Raw genomic sequence first — 12040 nt, 5'->3', positions numbered from 1 at the left:
TTCACACAGCATTTCAGTGAAACTCATAAAATTATTATAAATTTTTTTGCACAGACTTGTGGTGCCAGCTTGAGTACACATTGTCACTGAAGCTATAAAAGCACATACCAAATACTAGGGAGCTCTGAAACTCAAGTAATTATGTCCATGCAAAGTATTTAAAAAAATTGGTGTATTCAATCAGAATGCAGAATCAGGCACCTATTTTGTACCTAACTCTATCTTTGTAGATAACTGATTCATTTGTTTGGCCTCTCCAGAGAACTCGATTCTTATAAATATTTCCACTAGACACTTTACTGCCAACAGCTTTATTATAAAATTGTCTTTATAAAATGAACACAAGTACTTTTTGCCTCTTGATTTTCATGTCAGTGTATTACTTTCTCACACATACCGCAGTTTTTGGATGTTGGATGCAATCCCAGAGAGTCGATACATTCCATCCACAATTCCATGCTTCTCAATGAACTCTGTGCAGCTCTTAAGCACCTGGGGGACTGAGAATCAAGATTACGTATTAGTCACACCATGTGTTTCAATATGTTTCGCTTCAGTTACTGGAAACTACAATGTACGCTTACAAATAAAAACAAATTTTATCTCAAAGAATGTACATTTGCATTTGTACAATTGGAAAATGGTTTGATGTACAAATAATGTACAAGTGAGGCAGAATACAAGCCAAACTTAAAGAGTTAAAGGAGCCAAAAATTATACAAGGGTTTAAATCAGGGCAAGTACTTAGCAGGAGAGGCAGAAAAATAAACATTATGCACAATCTTTCAGGTCAGAAATGTAATACACAAAAATAGTATTTAAAACAGGAACCAAAGATCATTAACAAAAAGTAGAACAGCAAAATAATACTACTATTTATACCACAGTGCGGGTGAATTCTGCAATTTGAATGTTATACCACAGTGGTTTGCCAACTATTGCAATGTTATATTTATTAAGGCATGAAATGTCATACATGTTAACGGTTTATAGTTAGATGAAATGTGTCAAGTTAGTTCCTGTTCTCACTTATTTTACAGCTGCGATAAACAAGAATTCCTTCATCGTTCTTGCTCTTTTTTTTCTTCTTTTTCTCCCTATCATAAAACCAAACAAAAATAATTTCATAGAGAAATCAGAAGGTCTAAACTCCACTGTCCTTAAGGTTGCATTCAGACTCGTTACTGAGGACTCAGACAAGGATTCCAGTACACTTGACCCCAAAGTTTGGTAATGTAAACATGCTGTATTATGCCCAGGCATGGATCAGCATACCATGCTCATGTCCACTTGAAAAGGTGGTCTTTAGCATAGTACTGTATAGTATACTCTGGGACAACGTGAAAAAAAACATGAACGCTAACTGTACCTAAACATGGAAGTGGCTGTTTAGAACTTGACCTCATCAACACTTCTGACTCCTGTGAAATCAGTGCCTGAACGGCACTCACAACTCACAACTACACTGCTACAGGTAAAGTATAAAGGCTGTTTCCTGGAACAGCAATAATATTAGGCATAGCACAAAGAATGACTTGTTTACTTCTCTTTGTGTTTATTGGTGGCTTACAGCTAAACTAGGGGCATACTGCCACCTGCTGTATCAGAAAGTGTAAATAATCAACCTGGTATGAAAAAATATTACCAATGAGAAAGATGGCCAATCCAGCTATTAGACAATAATTGTCGAGCGGAATCACATAATTTCTGACTTCTGCATGGATGAAGTGGGTAACTGGATGTTTAGGTTTTGTGTCCACCATGCTAGGCAGCTAACTACAGTGAGAAATGCATATTTTTCTTCTCAAATATGAAACTATATAATCAGTGGTTTAGATTTAACAAACAAACATGTCTCTAAAGCTAATACTTGTACATGCTGTATGACTCATTTAACTTTATAACTCACACGATCATTCAGGGACACCGCTTGCACATTACAGGAATTTGACTGGGAGATATCGCCACATCCCCTGTATATTTGACCTCGCTCCAAGCCGTTTCCACATATTTGCGACATTAAAGGACATCCTAGGAGGCCTGTATTTTAGACATGAAGCAAGCAGTCTGATTGTGGCTCTGGTGTACTGAGAAAACTCTCTACCTTGATGAAACCCAGTCTCTAGTGAAACAACACTGAGATAAGTGCAGAAAAATAAAGGTGGTTTTTACTCTTATAACTGTCCCAGTTTGAATTGAATGTCTGTCATGGTAACAGCCATTTATACAACAACCATTATTTGCACTGTTTGTTACAAAGCAATGTTAACATTCTAAAACAATAGGGTACCTAGATTTCATTTTTTGTTTTAATTATTATTATTATAAAAAAGGCATGTGCCTTTTATGTGCATTCCTTATATGTTCAGAAAATTATGGTCAGTTTGTCACTGTTTACACATTTGCACAAGTTTATATGTTTAAAACTTAAAATCTTATTTAATGAAAAAAATGTCTTTATCAAACTGTTCCAAATTAATTTACCTTATTTACTTTATCACTGTAGCAAAAACGTACCACTACACCCCTACTGAAATTTTGCATAACACTACAACCCTCCTGATAACCTTTTTGAAAGTGCCGTTATACAAATAAACAAAAAAACAATTCTGACTAATCGAACTCAAGCATTCAATGTCCTGTGGAATTTTCTAACAGTGCTTCCTGTTGTAATTTAAATCCCAATTTTTTTTTAACAATGAACTTTGAGGTGGTAACTCTCCTTGGTCACATAACAACCATTGCACAGATGTAGACTACATTAAACTTGTTATGGTTTTGGATATGTCTGCAAGATCATTCTTTTAGATTTCACAGTAGAGCACTGATTTTAGTGTTAGTGTAATTTTAGATTTTCATAGAGCACTGGGTGACTAATTGTTAGAGGCAAAGAATTATTCAATTAATCTGTCCAGTTTAAAAACTGCCTTTTTTTTTTTTTTTTTTTTTTACAATGTCTGGCAGACCCCAAAAGATTGTAGGCCTCCAACCCAATCTTGCAAGACTTTAGACAAGCAAGATTAGAAAAGATAGACATCCCTGCCCTAGCCTCCTGTTTCCTAGAAAAAAAGATCCTTGTGATAAGTAAAACTCAGTCTTAGAAGCAGCTGTGCAGCAGAATTCCTGACGGTGCATTTGAAAATTCTCAGGCAGGATAAAACCACTTCTGAGCCACCACTTTCACACTCATGAGGCCAAAATGGTTGCATTCTCTTGTCTCTGGTGTAAGAATTGTAATACATTATTGAGGCCTCTTAATTAAAGGAATGAAAGAAAGTCTAGTGTTAAATACTCACTTACTTTATCCTGTATTCAGGGTTGCAGGGGGCCTGTAGCCTATCCCAGGAGACTTAGGGCACGAGTCAAATTCAGAAAATAAGACCAAGACTTTGAAAATGTAAAAATACTGAAAATATTTTTTCTAAGAACAAACTGATCTCCAGAGATAAAAAGTTCTGCCTTTTGTAAAAAAAAAAAAAAAAGTATTTATAAAATTGGTCTTTAATTAATTAATGTCAAAATATCAACTAGTATGTAAGAGAACTTAGCCAGTATAATTTATTCTTCAAATATAACCATGTTTGAGCAGCCAAGCCAAATTGTGTGGGGCTGTTTAAAAGGAACCAGAGGTAGCTCAATGTAGATTTTGAAGTCAGACAAACAGAGCAGTGTTGCTGGCTACCAGGGAGCTTTGAATCAGTGGAAGAGAAATCTTCAGACACTGCCTTCCTAACCAATTCAAGCTGACCTTTACACCCTCTTAAGCCGGAGATTGCCGTGGCAACAGAGCCAAGTAGGCTTGGCCAGCATGGTTGCCGAGGGTTGTTGAACATTTCTTCAGGCCACACAGACAGCATTTACAAACCAAAGATGGAAACCAGCCAAGGCCTTCATAAGACGGATACATTGGCCTCTATTTAACCCGAGTAGTGAGTAGGGGGGTAAAAATAACACAAAAACAAACCGGTTTAAAGGACTCACCATCATGGCCGGAGTTGAGAAGGTGTTCTCCCAGGTCACAGCCGAACACCCTCTCTCTGAGGATCCCTCGCTGCTTCAGCTTCTGCTTTGTGGGCCGGGACTTCATGAAGGTGCGCAGAAATGTGATCAGCTTCCCGTGCTTCTTGGATACTGAAGAAGAATAAATACCTTTATTTACTAAACAACATTTATGTTCACTTAAAAACAATCAACCAGCCACAAGTGAATGGACAAACACCGGTAACTTTTATTAAACTAAACTATAACGTCCTGGCAGCATGTACTTAGTTAATAAATCATACTGTTTTTTTGCCTATTGATATTATTTCTGTCACAAACATTAACCCATGGATTTTCCTCTTCTGTGAGATCACCACAGCTCTGTTTACTAGCCATGAGTTAGGTCACCAAGTAGACAAATGACAGTAAATAAATGGCATTGCATGTCATAAAATCTTTCAAACATTTATTAACCATCAATAACAACAGTCATAACTTGGAGATGCAGTCAGACATTAAATCAGTCACAAACTGCTCCTTGTTAACTTCTTGCTGAGACTGGACACTTCTGCACTGTTCACAAACATGTGTTGTCTTTAACAAGTATTTGGTGCTTCTGGGAATATTAGCCATGGAGCAGCCTGTTCTCTAATTCACCAGCATCACATAAGAATCTGTTTCCAATAAGAACTTTTCATATTTTTAAGACTAAAAAATTCACCATTTCTGATGGGCATCAATTACTGAATAATATTCCGTATGTCAGAATCATAAAATGAGTATTAATAAAAGATTGGGAATAATACAGAATAAGAATATACATGATGTCAGTCTTTGTTAAGTTCTGTCAAGAAATACTTTTTGATCCTCCACTGACACCGTGCTAGCAAAGTCTAACAAAAGGCAGCTTGTCAATTTGACCAAACAGCTATTGGTAGATCCAAATTTCTCGAAAGGGGACACTTTATACTTCTATTTTCATAGTCTATTAACATTAGTTCGTTGTACAGCTGGCAGAGCAATACTGGGTGGAGTGGTCCACTTCCCACTCTTTGAATTCATGATGTAAAGTCATATTGTGCCAGATGAGCAGAAAGAGCCAAAATCTCATGCTGCAACATCCTACATCATATCTAACAAATGCTCAAAGACTATCTAATGCTCTTAGGGCCGCAGCCTAAAAAGGCCTAAATGTTTCGGCCACTAAGCCACCCATTAATATTTGAATAAATCTTTGCACATAGTTCATTGTTGAAGCAAAAATGAAGTAATGCTGGGCTTCAGTCAAGTCGGTCTGCTCTACAGCATTCGCTTACGTTAAGTGCTGACTCTCACTGCCATGCATATTAAATCGTGCAGCCTGGGCCATATAAAACAAATGAGAAACTCTTTGAGTAAACAGAGGAAAAAAGGACCAGGGGAATAATGAACAAAGAAATACCACAGAAAATACAAACAATCTTTTGGAATCAGAACCAAAACTCAACAAAAAAACAGTCTGTTTAGGAGTCAAACTTTAGGGAAAATAGTTCGTAAAATCCTTATTCTTACATTCACAATTTTTTTTAAAGGTCAACAACCAAATGTTGTATATAAGGCCTTCTTGGCTGCATTTCTGTAGGAATACAGAAAGCATTTTATGGATAATCCAAAAAATCCACCTGGATCTGGAAGGCGTTTGAATCATAAAAATCAGCTGTTGCTGGAAACTTGGAGATCATGTGCAGCTGGTAAAGCTGCCGAGGTAACGTTTGCTCACACATGAAGGACTATAAATGTGGTATATATTCACAAACACACACGCAGTAATAAAAGTTGTCAACAATTACCAGAATAATTTCCATCATACACTATCTTCTTTGCTCCAAATATAGGCTTTTAAAACATGGCACCCGTGTATTCCATTTCCACAACCAAAAGCCGATCCCTAGTTACCACCCTATACCATCACTTTGAAACAAGTTTGTGTTTGAGCCCTGGTCTTACCTATTTTTCTTAACAATGCCTAATATTTACTGGCACCCCTATAAGCTCTTATGAACAAACTATAATATTTAACTTTATTATGTTTTGCACAAGTGCTCAGGAACTCATAATCAGTCATCTATGCCCTCCCTGGGGTATACATATCAGCAGACACAGAGGCCAAATTCATTTAATCATCAACTTAGGGAAGATTAGAGTCTTAAATATTAAATGTCACTAAACTGTGTTGACTTTCATAACAATGCTGATACTATGCTGCTTTTGTCATAAATTCCATCCTTTACGACAAATTACTCTCTATAATTAAGATTCCGAAATTTGAACGCTCATGCTAAAACTGCCTATAGTGCAATCATATTTATCAACTCAAAAATCTCTAAATAACCAGTTTAGTCTCTGTGGCAATTTGTTCTGAAACTTTGATGTCTCCAAAGACCAATGTTTACTGTCTCCAGAAATTATACACTGCAGTTCCTATCTATATCTATATCTATCTATCTATCTATATATATCTATATATATATATATATATATATATATATATATATATTTTTTTTTTTTCTCACAATGAAAACAACCATGACTGCACTGTAAACAATAAAAATACATTTATAATAATAATAATAATAATAATAATAATAATAATAATAATGACAGACTGCATTACAAATATCTCAAAGTAAGAATACTGAATGTACTTAATAGTGGAGGTTTCCCTTTAAGGACATATGATTCTGCCAGTTACATAAAACCACAATGGACAAAACCGGAAGATGTGTGCTTTCCTTGTCAGTGGAATTTCTACTGTTATGGCAACATCCCAAAGCCACTCTGACACTTAACCAAACACCTTGTCTGCAATGAATTTGCTCATCAAAAAGCTGAAATGTAAAACAAACCAGGCATTTCCTGTCCTACTTTTTAAAGGGCCAGGAGAACCATAAATATGGAATTCACAGATTTTTCACAGACAAGACAAACACACATTCATTGGGGACCAGAGAAGCTATAGATAATGTGTGCATGCATGTGTGTGTTTCTGTCCCAGGCTGTATCTAATCCTGGCTGAGAAGACACAGACATATGAAAACTTTGACATAGTAATAAATATTACTGTGCTGATGTTTAAAAAAAAAAGTGCTAAATGGGATGCAAAGGTTAAACTGAGAACACAGAAAGGGGAGGTGGGGGAGAGCCTCAGTTTCACACTGCTTTATAAATAAATGATATCATTTATTATGCATTATCGTCCTTTAGCCAAGACACTTGTTAACCGCTGTGTATATTCACTTGCACGCTAGAATGAAGATACTGTGGGGTGTCTTAAAAAAGACATTTTCATTAGGGCTAACGATAGAAATAAAGCTAAATAATTTTAAATAATGTTGTTTACACTTAATGTCCAAGTATAAATCATAGTGTAAATATAAAAATGAAGAACTAATCTGTCTAATGTAGTGGAAATTATTCCAAGTTAATATTTAAAGCTCTAAACCTTCACCACAATCACTTAGTCTTCTTGAAGACTATACTGAATATTTAAGCTAAATGATTTAATATGATTTTAAGGTGCTTAGGGACTACTATTGCACATTTAATTATCTTTAATACTACAATATGTATACCTAAAAAAAATAATAATAATAAAACACACACACACTTAAGTTTTAAATGAAGCTAAAAAGCCATTGATAAGGGTAGGTCCAGGTCAGTGTCCTTTACCACAGTTTACCACAGTGTATGAGTCAGGGAGGTAATATGACACTGTCATAACTGAAATCACATATTTGTAAAAACAAGTTGCTGCCAAATTATATTTTCTATTAGTTAGCCCAAAATGATCTGAACATAATTTAAATAATGTAAAAATGAGCCGAAAGTAAATCTTTTCTTTAGTGATAGTCAACATAGACAAATAACTTCACATCAGGGTGAATAAGTATCTCTCTCTCTCTGTCATCAGTCAATCTAAGGAAACCCTTTAACACTTTTAGCCGTTGCTCATACACCACATTGTTGTCATTGTTCACCGTAAATGAGTTTAACGACCCCAACCTTGTAACCCGATATCTAGCAACTGGCTAACGTTAACGCCGGACAAGTCGCTGAAAACACGCCCTGTGTATTAAACCGACTCAATATTCACATCTAAACTACAAAGTAGACCAGTTAATCCTTACCTCAAGACGACCACCGGGACCCGTGTCTTAACTTTGTGTGTGAAAATGAACTCATTCCGGGAAAATCCGTGACCTGAGAGAAGTCTGAGCGCTGGAACGTTACCTCAGGTTCAGTTGTCGAGTCGGCAGCACGAGCTCGTTTCAAAACCGTCAGCGCGTCACGCGCACACTCCCTTCACTTTCCCTCGCTCAGCTCACAGTGCGCGAGCGTCCTAAGGGAGGAGAAACTGTTCCCCTCGGTGAGCTACAGTAAGTTACCCCTCTCACATGCTCCTTCAACGGTTGCCCTGCCTCCCGGATCAGCTTTCAGCCACCAAAACCAGTAACCGATACCAAGCGACTGAAGTGAACCGAATCGAATCCCTCTCAGGACGGTTTCATCCCGCGGGCTGAGTCTGTGAAGGACACGCTTGCTTCGGCTCAGCCAGAAATAAACCTTATGCATGGAAATCATTAACTGTCTTTCTGCATTTCCTCCATAACACACATTCATTATATCCACTATATGTTGAAAAATGCGAATAGCAAATTACTTTGCATAATAAATGAGCTAGGTCAGGATGAGTGAATCGATACTAAAATACCAAAACTTTCAATTCTGAAAATTTCCTTTAAAATACTTTATTGACCTTCATTAATCTGGCTGAATATGAATGGATTTATCAATAAAGGCATTAAATAATGTCCCTCTAAATTAACAATAAGATTTATCGTCTTATCTTATTCAAATATATCAATTTAAATAACTTCAGTTTTTAAAAACAAGCTTATCCTACTTGTGTTCCTGAGTTTCTGCATATTTACTTTAGAGACCGGAATCAGGAGTCACCACCTGATACAATATTATAACTGGACCTGCCAGTGCGATGCAAGTCTGTAAGTATGGAGATTTTATAAATATTCCAATTTGGTATAACCTTTAAAGTTCCATGATTAATTAAAGTCCTTATACTGTTAGTTTTTTTTACTTAAAAACCAAAGGCAGCATTTAAACAATGACAAACTAACTTTAAATACCACAGCTTAACAACTGTTAACAGACAGGATGTGAATAAAAAATCTCAGAATATGGGTTGCTGTTTATAAAGTACATCCATTGACAAAATGTACAGAGTTTGATGTAAATAATGATCATCTCTTTACAACTCAAAGCAAATTGTAAGTTGTCAAAGGTACTCCTTAGGTAAACTGTAAAAGGTCTTAAACAGTTTGTGATGGTTCAGGAGGAGTTTGGAATAGTTTATAAAAGAGTCGAAAGTAAATTGTATGTAATTCGGAACTACACTGTAAAATTTGTAGGCAATGGGCATACGATTTCAAACAGATGTGTGACAATTTTGCACAACCTCGTAGCAGTTTGGGAATGTAGGAAAGTCGCTTCCTATAATTTTATACATCCTGCTGATGCTCTCCAATGGCTAAGTTGCATCATTGGAACTGGGGTAGTGCACTGGTTAAGGCATTAGTCCAACAGTTGTAGGCTTGCAAGTTGCTGCTGTAGAGCCCTTGAGCAAGGCCTTCAAACTTCATCTGCTCAGATGTAGAATGAGAAAAAATGTAAACGACTCTGGATAAGGGCATCTGCCAAATTCTGTAAATGTAGTTTTGTCACCATCAACTCTTTGTGAGCTTGTCTTTCATAGAGTTTTCTTGGGTGTCAATAAATGCAGATCTGCTGTGCTGTAGTTAATTGAGTTAGGTTTTACTCAGCATTAGGAGAAATGTTAGTGCACCTGAGGGTGCGGGAGTGAGGCTTTAAAGTCATTTTGGCCTACAAAAACATTGCTGCGAAAGCTAGATTGACGCACATAAAATACATAACAAATGGTGGCTGAATCCTGACAAAAAACATACACATTTGTCTTACTATTGTACTACTGACATAATTATTAATGCAGTTAATTACCATAATGCCTACGCCCAGAACTAAGCTTAACCTTGGCCTCAATAACCAAAAGGAAACTTTTGCAACGTTTAGGTTATTTTTGTTCCTCACGAGGACCTCAGGAACCAATTGTCCTTACAAGGCAAGACCTCATGGAAAATATTGTCTCATTACGACATAAAAGCATGCCCATGTACATGCAAGTATTTTCAAAATATCGACATTGGTATTTCAACTGTTATTATCCTTGATAACAGTTAATGTGCATAAGGAAAGAGAAAGAAATCCAAAGTCAAAAAGCTGTCACTGCACATCCCAACTTTTTTTGCAATGGAATAATATATTGCTTGATATGGAAGCCAAAGTCTATTAATTTAGCAAATTAGAAATGGCTGCAGTGTTGACACTGTTTTTCAGTATGCACAATAAAACAAATTATTCTGTAACAATTGAACAATGATATAAATTCTCTTTTTGTACAGTAGGTACGTTTTAATGAGCAAGTTTAAATATTAAGCCAAATTTAACACAACCCAATACCCAGTGATAGCTGTACAGTATATTCAGAAAATATAGTGTTCATACTGTATAGATTAAGTATTAACAGACACTAGATAAAACTTGTTTGCTCAATAACATTAGTAAAAATGACATCTGTGTTGTGGGATGAAAGAAAGAGAAAGAAGGAAAGAAAGAAAGTGTGTGCATGCAGCATGCAACACTAGAGTCACTCATCCATTTTCCTGATTCACACAATTCCAAATGTTCACAGCGGAGGTCTGTGCACAGTACAATCATTTACTTCACATACACACAGGGGACAGGTCAGACAGGAAATGAAGAATGCCTCAGAGAAGGAAAAAAGGCAGTCATTACTACATGTCTCACAAACTCAGCTGTCTTGGCTTGTTTACCAAGCCAGCTGCCCTTTGCTCTTGCGAGAGGAAGACATTGGTGCCTCACCAGGAAGTTACAGATCCAGAGAGAGATAAGGAACTACATCTGGACTAGCACCTGCTATGACTGAAAAATTCTTCCATAAATGTTGCTTCAAACTAAACACTCTTTGAGTGTATGGTTTTACAGGCAATTTCAAAATGACTGACTACAGGAAAAAAATTGAATTATAATTTTAGCTTAAACATAGAGTATATACTGATTTTTCCTGTGAAACTTGTTTTTAAAATGCCACACAATACCTAAAAAGATATAGTGGAGCTGTGTCTGAATTAGCATAATTAATGTAATATCCAGAAATCTCCTATAAGAAAATGTTTGCAAAAAAATGTCAGAGGGTATGGAAACTCAGTAGCAACATAACTCATCACTGCAGTCAATGCATCAAAATACATTTTTGACCTTTATATTGATGATATAAATTTGGATGGTTTCATTTAGCTTGGTTCTATGCAAACAGCCATGCTACTGTATTGAATTTAGACCGCTGGATATCAATAAACTACAATGCCTGATGTTTGAGAAAACAAAAATATAATTTCCTGTCTTTTGTTTTGACGCCTGTTTGGGATCATTATCCACTTATCCCTTAACAAAAGGATCCTTATATGGTCAAGTAAAGTATCACAAAAATAAAGTATCACAGTACTTAGAGAGAATCATCATGTCATCCATCTTCTTAAGCACACCTGGTCCACCAAAAGCAGTCCAAGCCATCAATCTTACATTTTGTATGGGGTTATTTAACCAAAAAACTCCAGTCGTGTATCAATAGTAAACATTTGATTCATTTGAATTGATATATAGTTCCAGCACAACTTGACATAGTTTGAATGCTGATTTTTAATTATTAAAAAAAAATTCCCAAACCCAAGATTAGTCCAAACTACAGTATGTAAGTCTGAAACTGTAATATTTGGGGCTTTATTTGCTTTCCTTACCATCTGTTACACTGTGTTTACTTCCTTTCAAACTAATCTTTTTAAAGTATTAGTCAACTTGCATCAGATAACAACCAATAAACAACAAAAAACGTGTGTGCAATTCCACA

The 12040-nt window shown here is 36.1% G+C and overlaps 1 protein-coding gene across 6 annotated transcripts in view; it reads right to left on the bottom strand.

Moving 5' to 3' along the window:
• Positions 1-12040, bottom strand: part of arhgap32b (Rho GTPase activating protein 32b) — a 135127-nt gene that overhangs the window by 9328 nt on the left and 113759 nt on the right. For 5 of the 6 annotated variants that reach the window (XM_053478450.1, XM_053478452.1, XM_053478453.1 and 2 more), the window contains 2 exons: positions 3982-4131; positions 398-500 (listed from right to left, as the gene is read on the bottom strand). In XM_053478450.1, the coding sequence (XP_053334425.1) occupies positions 398-500; positions 3982-4131 (253 nt within the window). Of the gene's footprint in view, positions 1-397; positions 501-3981; positions 4132-8147; positions 8293-12040 lie in introns of those variants that run through there. The other variant, XM_053478456.1, reaches the window with a different exon arrangement.

The sequence above is a fragment of the Clarias gariepinus genome, chromosome 19 (genome assembly GCF_024256425.1).
Source record: "Clarias gariepinus isolate MV-2021 ecotype Netherlands chromosome 19, CGAR_prim_01v2, whole genome shotgun sequence".
NCBI classification, from domain to species: domain Eukaryota; kingdom Metazoa; phylum Chordata; class Actinopteri; order Siluriformes; family Clariidae; genus Clarias; species Clarias gariepinus.
Note: the sequence above shows the minus strand (reverse complement) of the source record. Positions and strands in the feature narration are given on the sequence as shown.